Source organism: Polyergus mexicanus, unplaced genomic scaffold (genome assembly GCF_030449975.1).
Source record: "Polyergus mexicanus isolate NDT 795.1 unplaced genomic scaffold, iyPolMexi1.0 SCAF_15, whole genome shotgun sequence".
NCBI lineage: Eukaryota > Metazoa > Arthropoda > Insecta > Hymenoptera > Formicidae > Polyergus > Polyergus mexicanus.
This window is the reverse complement of record NW_027223335.1, coordinates 5,180,300-5,207,244: the sequence shown is the minus strand read 5'-3', so window position 1 is coordinate 5,207,244 and position 26,945 is coordinate 5,180,300. Positions and strand designations below refer to the sequence as shown.

General features: G+C 32.9%; 2 protein-coding genes across 2 annotated transcripts; one reads left to right on the top strand and one right to left on the bottom strand.

Moving 5' to 3' along the window:
• Positions 1-3,987, bottom strand: LOC138940005 (armadillo repeat-containing protein 6 homolog). The gene is made up of 5 exons (XM_070308454.1): positions 3,549-3,987; positions 1,981-2,312; positions 1,185-1,480; positions 771-1,036; positions 1-629 (listed from the first exon to the last, which is right to left on the bottom strand). Exons 1-5 carry the CDS (start codon positions 3,660-3,662, stop codon positions 255-257), a joined length of 1,383 nt encoding a protein of 460 aa, XP_070164555.1. The 5' UTR covers positions 3,663-3,987; the 3' UTR covers positions 1-254.
• LOC138940006 (uncharacterized) lies at positions 3,956-26,944 on the top strand. Its single transcript, XM_070308455.1, has 6 exons — positions 3,956-4,334; positions 4,861-5,645; positions 5,751-5,864; positions 5,981-6,073; positions 6,352-6,399; positions 26,378-26,944. Exons 2-6 carry the CDS (start codon positions 5,609-5,611, stop codon positions 26,419-26,421), a joined length of 336 nt encoding a protein of 111 aa, XP_070164556.1. The 5' UTR covers positions 3,956-4,334; positions 4,861-5,608; the 3' UTR covers positions 26,422-26,944.
• Position 26,945: the final 1 nt, after the last annotated feature.

The window sequence follows — 26,945 nt, the reverse complement described above, 5'->3', positions numbered from 1 at the left end:
AAAACAATATATATAAATTAACATGCCGACTTTTATGAAATATCGCTTAGAAAATCGCGACTATTTTACAAAATTTTTATTTTTTGAGCACAAGAATATCTTACTTATTACATTAATTAAGACTATTATCAAATATTACATAGCATTGCGAGGTGAGATAAAGCAAGGTACAAAATTCAAATTATCCATGTATTTGTATAGTAAATATAGTTTTAATATTAGATTTTACCCATAATATTTTATGTTGACAATTATTAATAACGCTCATTACTCATGCTGACACCTTTCCCTGTCCATCTTTCTTTTAGGTCTACCTTCAGTTCTAGGTCTCTCAATGCGGCTTTGATGTTGTCCTCCAATTTGGGACCGTGCAAACGTAACGCATCACGTAACACTTCTTCAACGCCATATGCTAAAAACTCCTTGGACTCGGATCTGTTTCGCACTGACATGTTCCTAATCGCCCAAGAGGCTTGTTTTAGGACATTTACATTATTAGGATAAGCCTTCATAGCATCTACGATCACTTGGGCTGCGCCGCAATCGTAAAACACACCAGAATTTGAAGTGCTTCGTAAAGATAATGCGGATATGCAACCTAATCCGGCAGTCACGATATTCTCCGATCTCTGCGAGATATAATACGTTTCAATAAAAACTCGTCTTAAAAACTATTTATTTGATTGTGTATGTTTTAAAGAAATATTTTCTGAAAAAAATTTATTCTACAAAAAAAGATTGTTTCGTTTGTTTATCACAGATAAATTTACCTTCATTCGACTGATAACGGATACGATTAAAGGCGCGCATCCGGAAGTCACAATGTGAGATTTTACATTGTCATTGCCAGCGAGCGCTTTGAGCAACTTTAAGGCCTGCCAATTTAATTTTTCCGAGTCTGGATACTCGGTCATTATATCCAGAATAAATTTCAAACCTCCAGCATCCTCTACTTCTTGGCAGAATTCATTTCGGACGATTAATGCGGCCAAGGTGATCATCAAATCACCTACAACCTTCATATCCCTCTTAAATCCTGTCCGCGTGACAAATGCATATATTATCATAATGTTTTATTTTATTATAAAATAAATAATAATATAAATAATAATATATGAAAGAGAGAATAATCGTCAAAAATAATTCAGATTAATATTGTAAAGCTATCTAAAAATATAATCTACTTGTCAACAGCTCTGTGAGAACATCGAGAGCGCCCTTCGCCATGATAGTTGCATGCTCGTGAGCTTTTCCATACTCGTGCCTAATATCATCGTCCAAGACCAATGCTCTGATCACCGAACACGCGTCCTTGATCTCGTACGCGCCTACGTCCTCACGCACCAATATTTTCTTGAGTTTTTCGAAGATATTAGTATCAAAGATCTTTTGCCTGTTCAGTTCATGCTTTATGCAGCATTCTCGTATCCAATATAACAGACACTGCAATGTCGCGGTATCGTAATGCCTCTCTAAAATCCTGACGATGAATAAAATTCCGTGAAAAACGTTCAGAGACAAAAAAAAAAGAGACGAATATTTATAAAATATAACTATTTTTCGTAATTTTTATATTTTCAATCATGATTCTTTTCTATGCTGGCGCATCTTACGTTAATTTTTTTGTTAAGTTATTACAAATTTGAAAAATAGAAAAAAAAACAAAGTTTATAAAATAATTTTCAATATTTAATTTAAATGAGAGGGTGAATATTCTTTTGAAAAAATATTAGATATTCTGATATTCTAATAATCTTATAAATGATATCAACAAGTAACATAGATTTTCCTATCCTTCGATTAAAAAACTTTTTTTTTTTTCATTATCTTGTTCTTTTCGGTTTTAAGTTATCTTTTCCTCTTATAATATTTATATTACAATTATAATATTTATATTACTATTTTTTACAGTTTTGAAAGATATTTATTAATATCTGTTCGCTTTTTCTTAGAATCAATCTTGTAAAGAATAATTCTTACTCTGCCTGCAATGCAATCCCGTTGTCATCCAACAAATCCGGATAACCGGACATTAATGAGGCAATCGTTTCCAGCGCGGATTTAAATATAACGTGATTCTTCTCGCAATCCTTCAGGAGATCGATCAAGACGTTGTAACATTTGCGTTTACCCGCGAACACTCTATATCGAATGTCCTTATCCAATTCAGTTCGCAATTCTTGCAACGTCTCGGGCACACGTTCGTAACTTTTGTCATTCATAGCGCGCGTTAATTGCTCCAGACATATTATTATTTGTTTGTATTTGTCCTCAAGAACTAAATCTGTGATAATGTTGCTCAAATCTATCCCCTGCGCGAAATAAACGCTCCATGTTAATTATATCGCAGCAGCAATATTATGATCAGGCCCTGTGATCAAAGTATACGAGATTTTCTCTAATAGTCGTAAATAAAATTTTCATTAATTTATTTCATAAATATTTTTATAAAGACTTATATTTATGCTACAGTTAATCATTTTCTTTAATAATAATTTATTTGTGACGAAGCGGGTAATATAGCGCGATAATATTTTTCGTAATTTAAAGTAAACTTTTTCTTCGCCCTTTTTTATACAAATTTATCTTTTCTTTTTGCAGTTTCAAAGATGGATGCGTTCAGATAGATACAGTACAATAAAGAATAGGTCGATGTCTTAAGATAGCAATCGTGACGCGAGTGCTACAAAACTAAGACCGTGAAGAAATGCGGAAGGACCGCGTAACAAATTTTATTTTTATGCTACAGAACACTTTTGTAAGTACTCTATTAGTAAAAGTACTAAAGTTTTGCCCTTTTAATAGCAATAATAATAAAAATCAGTAAAATATATTATCATAAAACTTCCAAAATTTTTATGAAAATATTATTGAAGTTTAAACCGGAATTCTTTCTTTCCAATTAATAAAATAAAATTTTATGTTTATTAACTTTTCTTATCTCCTCTATATCTTTATTAATTTTTATAAGTTAACCGTAAAGTTTTTCGCTTTGATTTAATATTTTGTAATAATAACAATAGTCTCAGACTACCATCACTTAATTGTTAATATTCTATATTCATTTTTAATGATATCGATGAAAATTTTTGATGATTTATTCGCTAGTAACTTATGTAAATGCATATATGAGAGACAAAACACTTTTGATCAAATGCAAATATACAATGGAAATTTTCAAATAAATTCTCGCTTAAGTTTTGATGGCAAAATTTCAAATAACTTGGAATTTTATTATTTTTCTTTACAGTGATAAAAAGAAAGAAAAATCTTGGCGCAGATCACGCCTGTAAAAAGAACGAAACAAAAAGAAAAGATACTTTCTTTTTATTCATATTCATTATACAATTTATTCATCGAAACTAGTTCGAGAAAGATATTTTAAAAAGTTTCTCAAAATTTGGAAAATTTCATTCTTTTCTTTATTTCCAATGTACGTGAAAGTGAGGATTCTCGACGACCTAACGCATGACTCACATAATCGCGCGCAAGGATCAGGATATTTTTCACTGATCATCGAGCGATATAAACAAAGGATGCGGCATTACCTTCATCTCAAAGCACTTGATAGCGTCCTCGACCGCCTCCTCTTCGGTCATACCGAGACCATCCATCAATTCCCTGATCTCCTCGTCGTAAGCTTCCTGGGTAATCTTGCTCATGATAAAGAGATTTCTCTCAGACGGTGTTCCAATTTGCTATATAAGGAGATGAACGGCGTACGTGAGTCGCTCGAGCGAGACAAGCGTACACTGGCCACTAGCTTGTCCACGTGGTGACAAAAAGAGTAGACCTGTCAACGCGACTGCGCTCGTAAACTCATCTCGACTCTACCGCCGGAGTAATATAAATTGACGCCGTCAGAGGGAGCGCTATTCGTCGAGATTACAATCGAGACGATGATCTCGATGAAGCAGTCGATTTATGTTCGATAACCGGTAGCGACCTCAGCTGCCTAAGCTGGCCTAACCGTGTTCGTTCGTGTCTCACGACACAACCGATGATATTATTATTGTGCGCAACCTTTGTGCGTCGTTGATAACCGACGCGACGGTTGATAACCAACGTGTTTGATAACTCCGTGGTTAATAGCCAATTTGCCCGTAAATTTTCGGTATATACGGTCATCGCGAGTACGGAGTTAATTCGAGAAGAAGAGTTCCACGTCGTCGAGCGTTGTCACCGTAGCTGCCGCTCACGCGCGGCGAACCAAGTATCCGCGTCGCGAGTTTCACGTCTCCTCGAAGATTCTCGTTGGCGAGGTGGTGAAGCGCATCCACTTCGCTCTTGCCGCTCTCTTCGCCTTCCGCTTGGCAAGAGCAACGTTAAGTGAGGTAAGCGTTTTTGTCGGAACGCTATGATCTTTTTTTCTTTTTTTCTCTCTCTATCTCTTTTTCTCGTACACGTATTTGACACGTAAACTTTCGTTTACGGCTTCGTCGAGGCACGCGGTTTACGCGTACACGTCGTGCATGTGTTTCTCAAGTTGATGACAGTTACCTGGCGAATCGGCAAATGGTAGCGATGTTGATTTAAGCTAAGGATATTGGTAGAATATTGTAGTATTATTGAATCTTGAATTTATAAACATTGAATATTAATTTTTTATGTAAAATAACCTTCTCTTGTATTCTCTTTTTTTTCTGAACCTCTCTAAAGAGAGGTAAAAGAGATTAGTTTTTTTCTAAGTAATAGAAATTATAAATATTATAAGACACAAAGATACTTTTTAAGATATATCTTTAGAATCAAATAAATTATAAAAGAAAAGAATATTTAATTGTTATTATAATTAGTTACAATAGAAAATGACAATTGTTTGATCCAATTGTAATATTATGATATTTATGTGTTGTATAGACCACCGTCGTAGGCTCATCACGACATCTTGGATATGAAACGTAGAAATAGTGAAGAGCAAGAAGAGATACACTTGAAGAGTGAATGTTCACGGAAGAAATGCAAAGGAGAATGATAAACATTATGACAATGCGTTGCATTGTCACGCATGAATAATTATCATAGTTCATATCACATTGCTATTGGGCAAGGAGCAGCTCGAAGATATTTGGCAAACCAACATCTTTGGGGCAACGTTGCAACATTACATATTTTATGTATAGCGATAGAGATAATTTTTAAAAGGATAGCAGTGTATAAGGATATACAAAAATAATTTTTTTAACAAAGAGTAAATTTCATTATTTTTAATAATTACAAATCAAGTGAGAATTCTATGTGCCCAATAAGAAGATAAACTGTATCGTCGATTACAGAAAGATCGGTTTTCCTAAATAATGCTCAAATAGCTGCGAGTAATCTGAGATCGCACATAAAATAAATGCTTTCCTTGATTGCTATGAAGCGATAAAAGAAAAAGTGCTTTGAGTTTCCAAAGAGAATGCATAAAGATCAAAAGAGATTATGTTTCGTGGTTGTAGTGTTGCACAAAGTCGATCACGTTTGCTACCTACAATGTATGACTAACAACCAAATGAACTTGCATACGTTTTTCTATGAAGACGACGATCTGTTGATGTGATTATTCCTTCACAAACATCCACTGATACATCTTTAAAGATCGGAAACAGCACATTGGTGTCGTCTTATGCGACTTCAGAATTCAGCGGAAGACTTTGTGCCTGGTATGGAATTTCATTTTATAAATTACATTTAACGCAATTTTGTTTTTGAGCGCTTATTTATTTTTACAATTTCTGTAACTTATATTCCCATAATTTTATGTTTAGATACAAAAGATACGATTGACGAAGCCCTAATGCTGAAAGGAAGCTTGTCACCGTACCTTGACACTCACAATGAAGAAGAGTCGTCTTATGTAACACTCAGCAATGGACCGTATGGTAAGCATTAACACCATTGAACATGTATATCACCATAATAATCGCGAGCATTAATTTAGAATTGAATCTGTGTTTAATTTGAATCTGTTCATTAACTTCTCAATTCCTTGTTTCAGCATATGCAGCTGATTCGACGAGCGCAGAACACAACTCCTACAATCACATCCTTGTAGATGTGTATTTTATAACACCTATCCTCTGCAAGCACTGTAAGTAATATACTAATTCAAATGGATTAAATTTCAATTTGTATGATTCATTGCATGAATTATAATATAGTATATTAAAAGATATTACATTATTAAAATAATTTTTCTCTATCATATTCTTTCGTTCTTGAATTTTGATAAGATTTATGTCAGGAAAATGTATAGTTTAATTATTTACTTTAACTTTATATTAAATAATTCTGTTGTGATCGAAAAAGTTTTATATTTTGATAGAAAAATACAAATACACATATTTATTTATAATCTTTTTATTACAGGTGAAGATTATATCTGGGGAACTGGGAAAGTGGGAACCAAATGCAAAGGTAAGACGTTCTATTACAATCATTAGATATAATAATTAAAATTTTGTGTGTTTTTCATTTGTATCAGACATATTTTTGTATATGATGCAAAGTGCATCTTTTTGACCTGCTCAGCGGTATTATCAGCATAATAAGTTCAAAGATTCTTTCCGAAAATAGTCTCCTCAGAAAATATAAGATATGCTCCCGATTTTTTTTCTCTTTTAATTAAAAAGGAATCTTAATTTTACTATCTTACGTTCACATATAGATTTGTATAGGCAATTAAAAAGTTACATTATAAACAAATGCATATGACATTCAACCTATATTGCTTGATTTTAGAAAAATTAAATGCAGAATATTTTCATATCAATCTTCTTCGGGGAATAATATTTATTATGGAGAAATGCGAATGTGTCGCGCTCAATAATAGAAAAAATATTTCCCATTATATATTGCGATGATGTTGTTCCGAGTGTCCGCTAGATCGCAGCAATATCCTCGTCGCGGAATCCGCACGTGTAGATCACGTGTGGATTTCGCGTGGATCCGCCATCGAGGGCGGCACCGTAGCATAGTAACACGCCGGACGACGGCGAGTCGCGCCGATCTTCAAGAGCGGTATCGCGTCCCCCTTCACCTTCGCTATCGCGTGTTCTCGCCGCGCCGATTTCTTTCCCGAAACTCCGCGGCGCTCTCCGGTCCCTCCGTTCCTCCTCCTCTCGACATCGTACGAGCTCAGGGCCGTGCCTAATCAAAGTGCAAGTTTCCTATTTAATCGCTATTAATTATATTTCAATCATAATCGAAACATGTATAATAAAATGATGACATGATTTAACGTGGCCCAACTGTAATATATAAAGTTGATTATATATCATGATATACAAAAAAAAAAAGACAATTAACAACAACAACAAAAAATACGTGAGAAATATACATTAATAAGAAAAATCAATATATATATATAAATTTTTTTTTGACAATATGATGAAAAATACTATAGAGCTACATATTTTTTGAACATTTTCAATTACAATCATTTTCCAATTCTATTTTAGCAATAATATGCCTTAAAAAGATGCTTTAGTTACAATCTATGTATAATTTTATATTTATTTGATTATTTTGTTTCAATTGTAACTAATAAACAAGACATTTTCGAAAAAAGAGAAAGAGAGAGGAGAAAAAAAGAGAAAACTATTGTACAAATATTAAACAATTCTTTCTTAAAAAATCGATAGAAAAACACAATTTTTTACAGCCCATACTTTATAATATTTTACGTTGCAATATTTCTTATTGATATTATTGAATTATAGAAATTGGAATATGGAAACAAAAACAAAAAAAATGTTTTAATTTATAGATATAGATGCATTCGGTGAATGCATAAATGGGCATTTTATTTTTATACTTTATACATAATTGACATAATTTAGCATATTTTATATTTGGCTTTGTTTATTATTGATTAGATGAACTAAATGAAGTAAATATTTTTTTTTTTTTTTTTTTACCTTTTTGTTTATATGGCTAAGTTTTATTGATATTTGTCATGACAACGATGACAAAAGTACACGCTATAAAATACGAAGCACAAATACTTTGCGATAAAATGCTAAACATTATTCATACGCAGCACGTGGAGTATATCTTCGCTTTAAGCTTAAGCAATAAAACAAGTATTTTTCCTTTAATTTTTGTCGTTTTTACATGACAGACTTATTCGACATGTCTTTCATGTAAGTAGAGGCTGTAATTAAATCAATAACAAGTTTAATTCGCCATGTGAACACTATACTTCACGCTCACTATCGATTACGCGATCGGATTATACTATTCAATATCGTTAGCAAATCTAACAATGATTTTCTATCTATAATTCAAATCTAATTGGTTATACACTATCGTCATTATATTTTTTCTCTCTTTCTCTCTGCCATATAGTTTTATATAAGTGTGTGTAAAATAATTCCGCGACTTTTCTCTATTATCATTACGTATAATTTTAATGATAAATTTTGTAGTTAGTAGAATTTTTATCATAGAAAATATGGAAGGAAATCGTACCGGTGAATATTTTCCGATCTTACGTAACTAACAATAAGATTCAAATAAAGATATTATATCGGAGAGATATAGCCGATTTGAACTGGAATTTAAAAAAAAGCATTAGGAATTTAAAAAAAAAACGCATCAATGCAAATTTGCAGTATATATTATTCTTCATAGATTTTTTTTTTTTTTTTTTTTAATCCAGTATATTCTAACGATATCTAATAAATAATTTGACTCTCAGTTACAAATACTGCGCATGAGACGCAGAAGTCTTATCGTATTAACTTTTCTTCGATATTTATGTAATGACAAGTCTACCTACAGTTAAAAATACTATGAAAACCAGCGCGATCCGGTTTTGGGAGCGCGAAGGGTTAATTGCGCTTTCAGCTTTGCCGTTCTGGTTGCAAAAAAAAAAAAATTATCGCACACGCTCCACGTAACTTTGCTCGCGCGTGTGCGACAACACGCACAACGGCAGTTTTATACGGTCGAGGTGTTTCGCTCTCTCTGGGAGTAATGACGCTCGAGTGTGGCCGTTTTGCTCACGAAGGAATAGCGCTGGCACGTGGTAATCCTTGAAAATCGACGCGTTCGATTATGAAGTCGCGAACGAACGGGCGAGCGAGCGAGCGAGCGAGCAGACGCATTTTATACACCCACGCGGCGCTGCTTTTGCATCGAACGATGAATTGCGGAGCTGTTTGTCAAACGCTGCCAATTTTTTTTTTTTTTTTTTTTTTTTTTTTCGAAATAATAATTATCATAGGTTTGACCTGAATTCGCTATACTTCGATTACAGTTTTACTTTGACTTGCAGAAAGATGTTATTTGGAATATTATTGATGAGATTCTTCTTTTTAGTTCCACGGAAAGTACACTTTTTCTTACGCTCTATATTTGCAAGAAACATTGTTTAAAATTGTCATTCTTATAAGATAATAATTTTATCATGTATATATATATATAATAACGTGTATTCAATGTATATTATTTATATATTGACAACCGTATATATGTGAAATATCTTCATTATTATTAGAATCTCTTGAAAGTATCGATATGTATATAAATTGTGTTCAAAAATAATCATTTTTCTATTTTGGCAAAGTGCTCTCTTTAATTATTCCATAATATATAATATGTCTAATTGATCGTACGATAGTTGTAATAATAAATACATAAGGTGAAATATTAATTAATTAAATAATACAACTAATTGCATAGCGTTTGCATGACATTCCGAGTCCGCGAAACTTCTAAGAGAATTTAATTGACCGTGTTCACTTTCGTGCACATTCCGGTAAATTTTCCCGGTACTTTAACATAAAGCGCGCGAGTGTTCGTGAGACACGCTTTATACCAAATTGCGATCAGTTGCTTCGGTATAAGATCACCGAACGATATCAACGGAATATCTCCGCAAAATAAATACGCGCGATAAGAATGAGAGAGAGAGAGAGGAAGAGAAAAATTTACTGTGCATTCTCAGGTAAATCCCATAAGTGCACTAAAACGTAGGACGAGTCCAGAAGTGCATAAATTATGGCTAGAGATAAAACTACACGTATGCATTATAATTTATATTGCTATACATGAGTTATATTTGTTGGAGAGATTAATTTTTTCATATATAAACATAAATTTTCCTAATGTACATTTTTGACGCGATCAAAAAGTATAAATCTTTATAAGATATCTTATAAAAATTTGTATTTTTTTATAGTTCTTTAATTTCAACGACAAGTGAAAGGGTAACTATATTAATATAATTAATCAATATTAATTTTTTTTTTGAACTAATGCAAATTTGTGGAATTAACTAAAAAACTAATCTTCCATATCATCTATATTTATTTAAATAAAAATTAAAATAAATTAATATGCATTATATTTTATTCTTATTAGAAACATACTTTATAACAAACAAAAATTATTGCCGCCCTTTAGTAATTATTTTTTTGAGATTTCTAAAATAATCAATTTCATTAAGACAAATATGTAATAAAGATAGCGATAAAAGATGTTTCTTTTCCATGAAGCTTGTTATCGTACGGGTTCGCGGTTTGTGCAGCCAAGGGCACATCGCGATGCATCGACAACTTTGTCAGTAAGGCAATAAGACTAAAAAAAAAAAAAAAAAAAAAAAAAAAAAAAAAAAAAAAAAAAAAAAACCGTGGATTCGCGATGCGCTTCGCTTCCTCGGCGCACGAAGCTGTTTCGAAGGACAATCGAACGGGGTCAAAAGTCCTCGCGTTGCTACGCGAAACGTTACGAAGCCATGGAAACGAGCTGGTCGCGCAAGCGCCTTGCATTTTCCTCTCCGAATTCTTCTATTGCCCTTCTTTTTTTATTTTTCTCGATTTTTATTTTCGTCGGCCAAGCAAGTTTGCGAGTTTTCCCGCTTCTCGACTTTCAACATCGAAATCTAACTACTTCTTCTAGAGTCGATGCATAACGCGCTTATTCGACATCCTGCGCATATAACGAATGTAAATTTTCATACCACATTATGATAATGTTGGTGAATCATTGCACTTTGTTCGTCACATTTTTCGTTCCTAAAATTTTTATTCTTATTATAAGCGTTTTTGAATCAGTAACCAAAATTATATTTTTACAAAAATATAAAAAAGGTAACATATATATTAAAAGTATATCAAATTGAATTCTTTTTTTAGAAGTCTTTACAAAAATTATTAAAAGACGGATTAAACATTCTCTCTTGACGAATAAAAATTGATAATCTATGAAATAAAAAGAATCTATTTGTTTACTGTTGTTTTTAACACATTTTTTACATGAATCTTATAAGTTTATTCCAATTGTGTATTTAGCGCTAAATGTGGCTGTTTAATTTACAATCTTCATATTTAATACTTGAAATTCACAATTGCATGGTCATTTTTAGCGCCGAATGCGCTAAATGGAAGTAAAAGTCAATAGTGGAAAATCGTGTCGGCGGATGATGCATCGTTATATTGAGTCTCTCAAGGGTGCATGTGCAGCAGCGCAGGTGAAAATGGCGATGTCGCAACAGTTACGGCTGTTGACCGCTATGAAAGAACGAAAGTCGTGTTCTTCTTAACTTGTTGCAAGACTTTCTTATTGTTCGTTCTAATAATAATCTTTTAGTCAATTTGAGTTAGTTATTGATTACTCTTGATTATAATTAATTTACCAATCGCGATCTTTCTCTCTTCTAACTTTTGAAACAATTAAAATTCTTATTTTTCTTTTGTCTATATAATTTTTATATTAAAAATAATCAATTATAAATTTTGTTAAATCTTTGAAGATTGAAACAACAAACTTTCTGATTTTTCTTTTAAAACGTAAAAAAAAATTTTTCACCGATTATTGTTTAAATCGATCAATAAATATTTGGGTTTGAGGAACTCGGAGAAATAAAATTTTAAAAATGGAGAATTTCGGAAATATTTGCTATTGAATTTCGCGAAATATTTACTATTAAGTTTTGATATTAATATAATTGTTTTTTTTTTTTTTTTTTTTTTTTTTCCAAGATAAGGAACTTTGAAATTTTTCAGATTTTTTAAATGAGTCAGCGAAAAGAAATATTAGAATATCGCGACGTTATAATTTTCTGTATAATTTTTGTACAAAATTGAAATCACATCGTGCGGAATGATGTTTGCGAACATGTGTGCAAGCGTGTGCGCGATAGCGATCAATTGATCAACGGAAAACACTACGCGACGAATATTAGGTCAAATAGCGCGATCTAAATTCACTACTCGACGGCTAAAAATGGTACCACTGTTCATTGACTTCAAGGATGACTTCAATCAATTATTTGCAACTAGGCGTAGTGGCGTAGTCGTTTTTCCCGATCACGTTGCAAAGCCGGTACCTGCACTCTTAATCTTTTATATTGTCTCTAATGTATCGGTCACGCTACGTCTCGCCGTTTGCATGCATAGTTTGGCATCGCGAATATCGGATTGCGTTCTTTAATCATTATTCATTACCCGCGGTGACAGTGAAAATCCATCACTTTTTTTATCGAACGAATATGTTATTCATATTTTATTTTCTTAAATATCGTCAAATTTTTGCTTTATTTATGGAAAAACGCATGCGCGCTGTATTTTAATTTTAGTTAATGAAGATATATTTTTTTTCTATGATCTATTATGTGAAATTTATTTTTACACGCGTAGAATTTTATGCATTTTATATCCTTCTCATTATTTAATGAAGAGGAAACTATCTTATAAAGATGCAAGAATAATAAAAACTACAGTAAAAATATTTTATTATATATCTAAACTACATCTCATACTTTATGATTATAGATATAAATTATCTATGAAGCATAAAAAAGTTTTTTTGATGATAATGTAATTTAAACTATAATAAGACAATTTTTTTTTTATTCTTTATATTTCTCAAGATTTCCTTATATTTTTTCGAAACTTTATATATATTTAATATCATGTATTATCTATTAATTTCTGCGCTATACGTTACATCTATCTTTGTATCTATATATGTTGTTAAGAAAATGATACCTGGATAGTTAGTAATAATTCACAGCAAGACTAGATAATATCAATTTTATCTTTCTGAGTAACTTCCGCGTCGGTTTGTCGCATCCGCGACACATCACCGCACTTCATTTCACACGCTCGATAGCTTTTTGATAGTTGATTGGCACCGCCTGCAGTCTATGGCCTTAATCGAGCGATTTCCGACGACAAAACCTTTCTCTTCTGCACCATTTGTACGATTTACTGTTGCGCTTCGGGCGGCGCAATTATCGCCAGCCATCCCTGAAAATCGTTTCGTCCCATCCACATACACGATCCACATGTAATAGTTGAAGACTCCATTTCTCTGACAAATTGGCGGCCGCGAGAAATAAAAACTGGCGTTGCCAGTTATCAATTGTTTAATTAAAATTTACGTGCATATTTTATTCACGTATACGTTACATTTAAATTTAAAACAAATTAATTTGCGTTTTAAAATTTTTTATATCATCTTTTTACATTTATGATATTTAATCATTCAGTTCTTCGATATTAACTATCAAATTTTTCTCTTACGCGCACGGTGCATCGTTTCATTTCACTTCACTCGATAGCCTTTTGAGTGCCTCTGACATTGCCTGCAAACTAATCGATCTGCTTGATACAAATTTTTCCCTTCTGCAAGATTCGTTTAATTTGCTGTTAATTCTTATATGCGAAGAAAAGAATAAATATTTTTTTGATATTTTATGACGGTAATTTTTGTTTACTTTATAATCATATCTTTATCTTGCAAGTCTCCGTATAACCGAAACTTACGCGAGTAATATAAAAATGATGGCAAGATTTTTGCAGACTCCAATATGAACTTTTCTGCGGACTTGGCGAAAATTCGTCGATCATTCGAGCTTCCTACCGATCTTGGGCGGATACATACTTTCCGTGCCGGTAATCTTGATGCATCGCTGCATTTCACTGCACATATCTCGTGCGATAGTCTTTTGATAGCGGGCCCTGCAGTCTATGGCCTTAATCGAGCAATTCCAAACGACCGACCTCAAAGCCCTCCTTCCTCTCTTCCCTTTCTCCGTTTATGCACCCAGCACATGTTGCACTTTAGTCGGCTCCGTTGCAAATCAAGATGCAACGCGATTGTATTTGGCTTCTCCGTTCGAGACAAATCTTGTTCATAACGGATGTAATTTTATCTCTGAGATTTCAAGAATGTTAAAATCCGAGTGATAAAATCTCAAAGTTTTATTTGCAAAAAAAGTAGACAAAATTCAAAGGAAAGGATGCACAAGTATCTCAGAGAAAATTAAAGGATTTAAATTTTAAACTTTAAAAATTCTTACAATTTTGGATTGCAAAAATTTTTGATTTTATAGATCTGAAAGAATTAACTACTTATTTGAAAATTGAATTGCAAAATATTCTTTTATGTGTTTTTTATACAAATTAAATACAAAGTTAAATAATTTATAAATTTAAATATAAATAAATTAAATATATTGTTTATATAATATGAACATAGCTTAGACTTACTTAAACAACATTTTTGGATCGATTAGTCATTGATGCATCCAAAATTGCGTTTTTCTCGCGATGCGATATTACCTTCGCGCCAGTCATTATAGTGTTTGTGCCGAAAAGAGAGCAGTGTGCCGAGATCTGTCAACGGATTCGCAAGTCACGCGGCTTAATGTCTCGCAGAGATATCCCAACGTCATCTCATCGGCCGCGCGAATAAAAGCGACGGAAAAAATGCACGAGTCTGACGTAATTCATTGTATAGACTACCGTATTCTAGAGAAGCGGACTAATTAGATGATGCTGATTATAATGACAAGTCCTCTGCCGCCCGCGAAAATCGCTCTTACGTGACCACCGCGTACGCAAATCGCCGCGAATTAACGGAGGAAGATTATCCCTATGTCAGCTGATGTTGTTATGAAAGCGCATCGAGTCTAGAATCCGTATTGCGAAAGAGCGCGAGAAATATTCTGTTCATCATTAGAATTTTTTATAAAAACGGCGCAGCGCAAAATTTTTATTTCGGGAATATATATTAAATTTATTGGAAATTTGAAATTTTGTGTTACGATTATTTTTTATAATTAGGCTGATGGACAATTAATGTTTTTTTTAAGTTTGATATCAAGAGCGTAATGTGTTCCATAAAATGACTAGCATATTTCAGATTTCTAGAAAGATATACAAAAATATATATAAAAATGATATCTCTCGTAACCTTATCCATATCGAGGGAGATATAATATTTTTCTTTCTCTCTTTTTTTTTTTCTTAATCTTGTCCTCTTTTAGATACATTATCTATCTTAATCAATCTTGAGTGTCTTCATTTTAATAATTTCTAAACCCGGAAAAATATAGACTCTTCCACGAATTTTTATTCATGAACGAACGATAAATATCGCGATCTAGATCTTAGATCATCTTTTCATTTTTTACGATAATTAAATTATCGACATTTATATATATATATATATATATATATCACATATGGAAGAGTACTTCTCCGCATCTTATCCATATACAGATAGACTATCCTCTTCAATCTTATTCATGCAATGCCTTAACAACATCGGCGTCTACGATGATCTATGATGGAGCCATGAGATAGAATTATTTCAGGAAAGATCGAAGATCGTACGACGCTTTTTCATTTTTATCGTGACAAGGGGGGAGGTCTGCATTGCGACACTGCCTCTCCTGCTTTTTTTGGAGCCCGGCCGGCCGTTTATCTGATTTCAACACGATGATCTATATGCCATAACTCCGGCTACTTCGCTCCCTCGGGGGGCTGATGTGCATATGGATCATCCGTAGGAGAGAGTGGGGCCGGAGCGAGAGGTTGTGCGGATCGAAATCGAGCGATCTAGATCTAGCGGGCGTGTAAATCACTGTCTGAAAAACGATCGATCTTGTAAATGTGTAAAAAAAGGGATATATCCAAAATGGATAGAGATTGTCTTTTTTCGAGAAATAAGATCAATCTTTGTTTAGTTTCGAAAGGAGAATGAAGAAGAATCCTCTGATCGAAGGAAATATTTTTGAATATTTTCTTCAAAAAGAAAAATGACATATAACAGAAAGATTTATGTTAATTTTTTGATGATTCATAATTTTTCGAACAGTTTTTCAAAAATATTAGGAATTGATGAGAAAGAACGACAATTTGATAAAGAGAAATTATAAATATCTATCACATCAATTTTAATATTGATTCTACTCTTTGTTTTGCCACTTAATATATTATTATCGCATATGTGAAGCAAATTTATAGCGATATTTGCTTTTTAGATATTACAAAGATAAGTAAAAGAAATGTTTTTTGAAATATAATATTTTAATCATAATTTATCGTGTTATTTTATAATTTAATTCAGAATTAATTCGATACTTATATCAAGTTTTGAATTAAATTATAAAATAAAAATTTAATTAAGTTGATAGCATCTTTTTTTTTTTAGGAATTACTTATTATTAATTTATTAAAGCTTTTCCTAGAGAAATTAGTTAGTCGTTTAATCAAAATTTGATCAATCAGTAATCTCGAAATCGTGATAAAGCTATCAAGAAATTTTTCCACACAAATATCTCAACTTATATATTTATAGTTATGCCAAGGTTTTCTGGTCGATATTAGAGAACCAAAGCCATTAAATTCTCTCAACGCACTGGCGCGCTCGACGCAGCAAAATGAAATGTCGGCCTTGGCTAGCTGTACTTATCAAGGATTTCGTATCCTAGACGTCGATGACGTTGCTTGTTGTCCAAGGGTCGAAAAACTTGGAAATGTACTCCGCAGTGGGAGAAAACGAGGCTCGTGGCAATATGCACGTAATCTATTGCGATGTATATACATATTTGGTAGTTATCGCATTATACAATTCGTCTTCGACAACCGCGTGTATCTTTTGACATATCGATGAAATCTTTCTTTACCTAATATACTTTCTTTACATTTTTTACCCAACACATATTTTAAAATTATTATCGATATATCATGACCCTTCCTCTTTCTCTCTATTAACTAGCCATATTTTTGTTTTATATAAACGACATTTAAAAATTCAATATACTAATTGCTATATTGTAAATTTATTATTAATACTCGCGCGTTTACATATTTATAAGTTTATAATACATATTATAATACATTTATCTCTCTTCTCTATGTTAATCAATATTTTTTCAAATGTGGTTTCTGTTAATTGCTCGCGCGGTATTTGTCATCAGAAACGTATTTTGTCTTCGGGAAGCGTTCGTTTGATGACACTTTGTTTAATTCACCGTCGTGTGCACGCTCATACGTGCATCGCCGCTCGTACACTCAGCTCTCCGTATCAGGTCGGTCGATTAAACTAAAATTAACTCGTTTGCGCGAGCGAGTTCCCTCTTTCGGAGCACATTCGAGCATTGCGTTCACGTTGACGTGTCCTTAAGCTCTTCCATAAGATCTCTATTTTGCCCTTTCCGGAAATGCATAAAATATACATTTATTCTTTAATTAATTGTATTTTTAATAACATTGTAAGTTAATTAAAATTTAATCTTTAGGAATTATATACAATATATATAAGAATCTTAAATGTTGATATTTTTTTATAACTCCCAAATTTATGATATATGTTTAATCTCTTTTCAACTTAAAAAAATTTTGATGTTAGTATTTTAATGCTGGTATTATTTTTTTTTCTTTTTTTGACCTCTTCTTTACAACATTAATTTTGACATCGTATTTTGTTTTTGATGATCTACTAGTCTAATTGACTCAACAGAATGATTCTGATCCAAAATGATTAGTATATCCGCAAATTTACTAATCAAATTTGTTGATCTTGTTATTTTTCTGATCTTAAATGCATAATTTTATAATTACCTCAAGGCGTGTGTCTCGATATCCAACATCCAGTCCTTATTCAAGAATGCATTCTTATCGGATTAATATTGAGAGATCGAGATTAGCGATCAAGTCTGGACTTAATTTTGACCTTCGATATCTTCTATCGATAACTGCGTATCTTTATAATACTCGAAGTATTCTTTACGAATCTGTATTGCTCCCGTGTTGATTTGAGTATTCCTGTCTTGAAGGGGATTAATGACTACTAATTTTGATTTAATACATTTTCTTGTACTTTGCGAATGCGCATTCTATTAGAATAATTATACTTTGCATTTTATTTTTATTGTCTATTCATAAGTTTTTTCTTTCACCGAATACACGTTGCATTATCATTAATTTTTTTATTTCCTTGTATAATTTCTTATATAACTGTCAACTGAATGACTTTGTTTGACTTTAATAAAATGATGCTTAAATGATATTTAAATGATATTTGAATGATTACGTTACGATATGATATGATTACATGAAAACAATATATTTAAACAACTACGTGCGCGACGTATTAAAAATATCGCTCTATATAATACATTTTAAATGACTTTTTAATCAAATAAAATTTTTTATACAATAACTGCTGAATGAGAAAAGCTTTTTTTCATAGCAAGCAATTTAAATAGAAATTGGAAATTTTTATCAAAAATACGTTTTGCATATACTAGATTTCCTAGACGAAACCTCGCATATTTATACAATCATTTAATATTTCAAATTTTCATATTTCAAAAACCGTGCTCATTAACCAGATAATTCGTTATATATAAACTTTGTTTCCCATTATTCACGTGGCAGTGAGAAAGCGAATGATTTTCAGTCGTCGTATATATGAAAGAAACATATCATTTCATCTGTCGCAATTTTAAATATTATGCAATAAAAAGATTAATCGAGAAATTCATAAAACAACAGTAACAATACAATTTTATTTTAATAATATTTAATAATTTTTTTATTAAGAATTTCTTAGATTTATCAATTATATCGATTAGCAACAAGATTCGTATAGTTTATTATATCATGAGTAAGTTAATAAATTCCGATCGGCTCACATGACGTGAATTAAATTATTTTAAATACAAATGCGATCGTTTTGTGCTCGACCGTGTTACATTCGTCGATGTACTTCACTTTAGACTGTATATACTTTATTTAGCTCTCATAATGATTTATCGCTAGCTACGCGAATTTTTTAACACCAGATTAAGATTGAAAGAAATTGGAAAAATATTTAGCGCTTAGAATACCGAAAATAAGAGCTGGCGTTTATTCTCTGTACACATTCTACCGCAACGCTAGATTCATCTATTTAATTTCAAATTTTGTGCATCTAACAAAACTAATTTTATTACGATACATCATCAAACAATAACATTTAGCGCGTGATAAGAATAAGAGTCAATAACGTTTACTCTATTTGAAGCTAAATGCGGACAAATCTTATGATTTTTTTTTTTTTTTTAATTTAAAACTCGCGTTCAAGTTTTAAGTACGGGAACATTTGTATATCATATATATAAACGCATATTAAAAATGCAGGCTTTCGTTAGGTTTTTTGACGACGAATATCGGCAAACGAACTTTGCGGAAACTGCGAGGCACCAAGTACGTGGACGCGCGCACGATTTTCTTCATCGTAATTTCCGTTGCAATTAGCCTACGGGCGCGTTTCGGGGAATGCCGGGATGCACGCGACGGAGCTGCATTGATTCGCAGGTACAGGGGCAGCGCAGCGGAGGTGCGCTCGGGGCACGGAGGTCATGGGTAATGGAGTGCACCGCGTCACGTTGCTATGGGAAATTCGGGATTCCCCGGGTAAGGGTCGAGGTAGCGAGAGGATAGCTGGTCGCGATATTGAAAGGCTGCTGCCTCGGACGATCGCTATTTATGTGCTTTATGCTCCATTGTTTCGCCCGACCGTCCGATGGCTATGACAGATTAATTAGAGTCGAGCCAAACCGCTCGTGAATAAATTAAAAATGAATTGAATAAAAATTATATAAAACAAGTGTGTGAGAAAAATTATGTATTTTATAATTTTTGTAATTTAAACCAAAAAAAAAAAAAAAAAGGATGAGCAGTCTTCATTTATCTTTTTAATTAGAAATGGAGATGAGAAACTTAATTAATTGTTAAATAAGCTGGAAATGTGACAATTTATTCGGCATTTAATTATTTAAATGACTTTTATATATTGTATGTATAGCAGATTTAATGAATTGAATTTATTGATATAATCTTGATTTATTTATTTAGATAAATTAATTTTTTCATCTCTCGTTCAATAAAGTGCAAATAATCAAGCTTGCAACGAAGAATAAATCGCTGAGCAAAATTTAAAAAATGTTACAAAAACATGAATCGCCACTGTGAGTCGGTAGATTCGTCATCAACGGCGATTACATGCCTAATTATCGATATTCAAAGCGTCCGCAGTTCGGTGAGTTATGTAACGTCGCGTCATTGTAATACAACGCGTTAACAACTCTTCGCTCGACTTCTCTTGCGCGCGATTTTGCAAATTGCGACATGATAATCCATTGGAGTACGATCATCTTGCGACGTTAACCATCCCTAAAGACCTTAGCGATCGATTCTCAGAAGGTGTAACATTCGCGCGATTAAGATAAAAGATAATATGAATTTCAACACTTTTTGAATGGCAAAGCGAGTTCTTCCATGATTAAACCGGGTATTTTTCCCATATCAGAGGACAAAGATCCTAAACGTTTTATAGATATGTTTGTTTATTAATTAGATACAATAAATTATACGAAAGTTGTTTCTTAATTATTCCTTTCTTTATTTTAAATTTATTGTTAGTACAATTAAAAGAAAAAAGTTTCATTTGTATTTAACTGTTCAGGCAGACCATATAAGAAAATAAAAATTTTGAATTTTTATCGCACTTGTTTTATCGCACATTATAATTCCTTTACATTAATCATCTCCTTAATTTTGCTTAAGAGAGGCGATTGATAGAGATAGAAATCTGAGTTATAATATAACATTAGCTGAGTGATTTTTGTAATGTAATGACAGACATTTCTCGGTACAGATAAATTAATGCTAAGCTAGCATGAGCGAATGCATAATTGAGTTTCACTCGCGAAGCGAAACTGCAAAGTAGTATTCATAAACATATATCGTTTCGTCTAATTTGCGAGTTTTTTTTATAAACGCGTAGACTTGAGTAATAGTATGTATTCAAAAGAGTGCGATCATGAAAATGGATTTATCCTGCATATTTTATTTTCAATCCAATTTAATAAATTTATAAAAAAAAGTTTATCTTGCGTCAGCTCTTTTTGAAGAATCGTCGACCGTCAATGCTCCCTTCTCCAACTATATCGATACTCATTGTATCGATTCGATCTATCGGGTTTCATACCATCTTTACACGTCTGCTCAACGCAACGATTAATAATCGCGATATTGAGGATGCGTGATGGCACTGATGATTAGTATGACACATTGAAAGAAAATCATATTCAAATAGCTAGAATAGAATCGATTAAGATTTAAAACCGGTTATTCGTATTTATTGTACATATCCTGACAAGGAAGTGCACTCCCCATGAATTATTGTCATAAATTTCGTAACGCAAAATATTTTTTATAACTGACATCTTTGCGTGAATATATATATATATAATTGTGTGAAGAGATATGATTATTATCTAATTTTTTGATATGTAAAAATTTATTAACGTCCATTTTAGCAGTATAAAAAATTGAGAATTTTTTGGGGAAATATTAGAAATTGATCTTTCCAGCATTTTAAATATGTTTTTATTGATGTATAAATATCAGTATTGTTTGTACGTTAGTATTTTTAAATCTTGGCTGTTAAGCTTTTCTGATTCAATACGAGCTTCTGCGTGTAATGTGTTCAAAAATATATGGTTCGACGAATATATATGGTGTGACATTCTCGTGTAATTGTATGAAATGAAAAAACTCGGTCTAGTTTTATTCCGCAGAATATATTTTTGAGACTCTGAATCTAATTTTACTAGAAAAAATTATAAAATAACACAAAATAGTATTACTATAAAATTATATATTTCTATTATAGTTTTGCTGAAATTTTATTTCTCGAAGATCAGAAAAATATTAATTTTTTGAGTTCTAATTAGATTTTGTATATTGAAAATATATATATATATATACCCTACGGAATAAAACTAGACCGAGCTTTTTCATTTCAAATAATAACATGAGGAGCAGCATGTCACACCATCGTTTTTGAACACGCTATGCGCAAATACTCATATTGAACAAAAAAAGCTAAATATTGAAGACGTAAAAATATTGACGTACTCTTTAAACATCAATAAAAATATAAAACGCCGAAAAGAGATCAATGCTTTATATCCATAAAAAAAAAATTGTAAATATCACCAATTTATATAATAACAATTTCTAAATATCATCTATATATATATATATATAATATAAAATATGGAATATATGAAATTATATATATATATATATATATATATATATATTCCATATTTCACATTTTAAATAAAGTAGCGGTTACATTCGCATAAGACGGACACGATGCGATGCGGCTTCCGTCGATCAAATGCAACAAAACGTAGGACTGACGCGGCCGGCCGCGCCCATATAATACGGAGCGAACGGCTCCTTTTTGCTCCATTTTATCCGCTTGATACTTTCGTACCGCACGCATCACGTGCACGTGCAACCAGCGCTGCAACCTCGCCACGAAAACAAGTGCTCTCCCTTGTTATTTATCTCAGTCAGGACAGCGAAGTATCTCTAACCCTTTAGGGGGCCTTTTGGATATTTTAAGTTCAATAAACAAGTACATGAGAGAAAAATAATGTTTTTTCTTGTTATTTTCTCTATCGATAGCTCGAAATGAATACAATTGAGATTATGATCGCTATTCTGTACACGGCTACCGATAGCTGTAGATACTGTATTTTGACATATCAAAAAAATGCGCAACGACGCTAAGCGCTCTAAGTTATATTTTGAGATTTTTGATGACGAAATCATCTGCTACGCGAAAGTATTACATAATAATTTTTTTTTAATTTATTGTGAATTTTGAAATTAGTCTAATTGTTCTTATCGATAAAGAAAGGAAATTATTTATTAACTCTTTCGACTCTTTAATTCCAAATCGGTATACATCTCCTCTTATCTCGGGTGAAAATTTAACGGAACGGAGTGCAATATGCTCGGCTGATCGTTCTTGGATTATGGCGAACACGCGATCGATGGCCCGATCTCGCGGCTCGAGAATTTGCATCAAGATCGATGGAATCTGCGATCGGCTGCGAATCAGCGCCGTAAATTCGCGAGTAAACACCCGCCGCAGGCATCCGGGACCTCCAGTTTTTGTCGCGTGTTTTTTCAGCTGCCTGTTCGGACTTTATATAGTTGGACATTATGGAGTGCGATTCGCGAATGCGTCTGTTAGAGATATCTAGTGGCCCGCGAAAACGTCACGGAACGTGTCTGGCAGCGCGTTCTGCGATCCGCATCCGCTGAGAGTATGGAACAACGCGAACGGTGCAACGAACTCGGTAATGGTTAGTACAAAGAAAAATGATAAGAGAAAGCGTTAACTGCGTTTATATTTTATTTAGCGGTTCAGCGAATATCGTAAAAAAATTGTTTGCTCATCGATGTGCGTATATGTTTGAATAATCCATGGTCAATCAAGTTAAATATCTTAAAGATACACATTGAATTGTTTTCTTGAAATATACAAAAATACAGTATTTATAATTGGGATAATATTAAAGGAGTTAAATGATTCAGGATATTTATTTTATTAATTTTCATTAAAATGCTTAATTTTTAAAAAGACGTTGGTTGATAATAAATATAGTATTTATAAAAATTTTATAATCTTTACATCTAAGAGACTCTATAGACAAACACTTTGTATTCTGTGAAATTATATTGGAGAGATTTTAAATAATCTGAAAATATATATCAGTTAAAAAGTATTCACATATATATATACATCTCTATATATAAGTATTCTTTATATTCATTTTTCACGTTGGTTGTTTGACATTCCGTCATTATGATAATTTTTTTTTGCAAACGAATTTTATTATAAAGATTTGAATGATCTCAAAATAGAAACGTTCCGATAACTCTGAGCAATCGCGTTTAAATATGTTCTCGCGATCGTCGAGAAGGCGGGTTGTCGAGAGGGTTCCTCGCACAATCGCGACAATCGATCCGCCGAATTTCAATAAAGGGCACCGGGTCTTCGCTGGGCGAAGGGACGGTTCGGCTGTGCGGCGTGGGCGGCCATGTGACCTTGAACAGGACGTGCTTGTCGCAGTGCGCAGGCGCGTTCGTCCGCAGGGTTCGATCATTCTTCGTCGCCGGGGACCCTTCGCCGCACCGGCTGGCTCGGAAAGTCGCTTTTCACTTTCGCGTCCCTTTCCCTGTCCCTTCCTTCGTTCGCTCGCTTGCGTCGTCCCACGCAGCGCACTTTTACGATAAGAGCGAATATCAGGCCCGCTCGTAAAAGAATCTTGTGTGACAGGCCGAGGGAGCGCAATTGACAATATATGCTCAGCCTGAAAAAAGCAAGCGAAAAAAGAATGCACACGCCTCGCGCAAATGATCGCGGACGAAAGGTATCGACGTTAACGCTCGATCGAGTATGCAGGCCTGATCAAAGGCCCTTTTGGGTTTCCCTTTGAGGGCATCCTTGAAATTCGGGCTTAAATTGCCTCGTTAGTTGGTCTTCGTTTTCTTCCACTCAACTGGCCGGAAAATCAAAGCTTTCGGATCATTCGAAATTATTTATTAGACATTTTATCGATGTTTTTACAAGTGATAGAACATAGTTTTACAAGTGCTAAGACGCTGAATTCTATTTTTTTATATTTGATGTATATAATATTATATTTTTTATTTATAAATAAATTCATTTTATTACAATATGCATATACATATACTATAATATAGATATCCTGGAATAAAATAATTTTGAATGCCAATGAGAATGAGAGAAAGAGAGCAGAATAATAAATATCTCTTGCACATACCTACATACCTTATACATTGCATCTATTTCGATTATGAATAACTCTATAAATTATTATTTTTTTTTTATTATTCATGAAATGGATTTAACAAAGATCATATTATCTACAGATAAAGCTCGAAGCTAAGTAAACTAATTAATCAAAACCATTGTGATGAAAACTGAAATTTTGTCTGACACAAATGAATTTCACGTAAAGTTTTGAACAGAGAGCAGCGAATCGATATACGTAATAGAATTAAGTAACGTATAATTATCTCGTTACGCGCGATGATCGTATTGTCTATTTATTAGTGATCTTTGTATATGCGAGCTGGTAGTCGCGACAGATGCTCCCGATAAGTGTTCGATCCTTTATCGCAGCTGGTCTTATTGTTAGATAAGAGTGAGCTCCAATTGACAGACTACGATTCGACTAATTCTTCATTAATCGTTCGAATCGTATTATACATTAGGCAATCGATTGAAGTATCAGGCCAGATAAAGACGGATAATATGTGCCTTCTAAAAAGAGAGAGTTCTCGTAGGTTTTATAAAACATTAAAATTACAATATTTCACATACACACATATATATGTGTATTATTCATATTTTAATAAAATAAGATTTGCAAGACAGTTTTTTTCATAATTTCTCTTATACTACTATTATAAATGTTGCTTTTTCGATATAAACATTGTAGTTTGAAGAGATTCTTAACAATGACAAAATTTTAATTGTAAAATTAATTGAAACAATTTTTGTATCTCACTCTGTATGTGCGAAATATAACGTATTTAGACATTGACGTATTAGATATGAAAATATTTTTTTCGCGCGATAGAGATGTCTATTGGGGGGTTTTTTTTTTTGTAAATAAATTTTGAAGTACAACTTATCCGCTTTTGTTTCTAGGATTTATTTATTTTTATGTTTATTATTAATGACGCCTGGATGTGATTGAGCATTATCAAGCTCCGCCAGGCATGCATGCCATGTTAACTATAAAATTCATGTCAACGCTCGCTCTCGTTGCCCGATCAATATCCGTTGCGGAGCGGTTTTCTCATGCGCGCCCGCCGCTGTTTCGTTAAATAATTGGAGAAAAAAATTGAAGCTACGAGTTTAAAATTTGCATGAAAATGAACAAGGAATAGAATTTGCATCGTCGAAGCTGTCGTATACGAAATCATCGCGAAGAAGCGCTTAATCTCATTGTCGTGAAAAAGAGACATAAAATTAAATCCAATTTTGAAAATGGATAATTGACAGTTTTGTCGAAAAATCGATAAGGAAATATAATGAGAACGCCGAATATTTCAAACCTAATCATTGAAGATCCGAATGTCAAAACGAGAGAGATTCCTCACGTAACATGATTTCATTTGCGATCGAATCTATGTACAAGAAAGAAATAGTCACCGTCGAGGAACATGGAAAGGACGTTAATTTGTTTATTCTTCGTCTTCTTTATAAGAATATTGCGTTAAAAAAGAAGTTATCGTCTTCCCGAAAAACTGAGCGCAAAGATAAAGAAGCCGAAACACCACACCACGTCAGCTTATTATCTTTATTGACATCCCAGCTGAATCTGCGACAAGACAAATTCAACCTCGAAACTGCTCCAGTTTTTCCAGGACAGTATCTTCGACTCTGATTTTTCTAGAGAAACTGGCCACAGAGACAAAGACCTTCGAAGCATGTCGGCAAATTCGCAGTGGACTTCTGTTTAAAGGACGTCTGTGCATGCATCTCAAGCACAACGAGCTCGTATAATCAAGCGTCTTATTTCCAACATTTCAGATTCCGATTTTACTGATTTCTTACCGTAGTTTAAAGGGATACGATGGCAAAAATATAATTGTGATTTAAAAAAAATTATATTTTTAAAATTGTCGTTATCAGGAAGTAAGGAGAGAATCTTCTAGTATCTCGAAAAGCTACATGTAACGACCAAGTTGCATCAAACAGATTACTTTCATCCGTCTCATTTTGATTGTTTCAAGGATTAATCGATTAATTTGATCTTTCGTCTTCAAGTTATT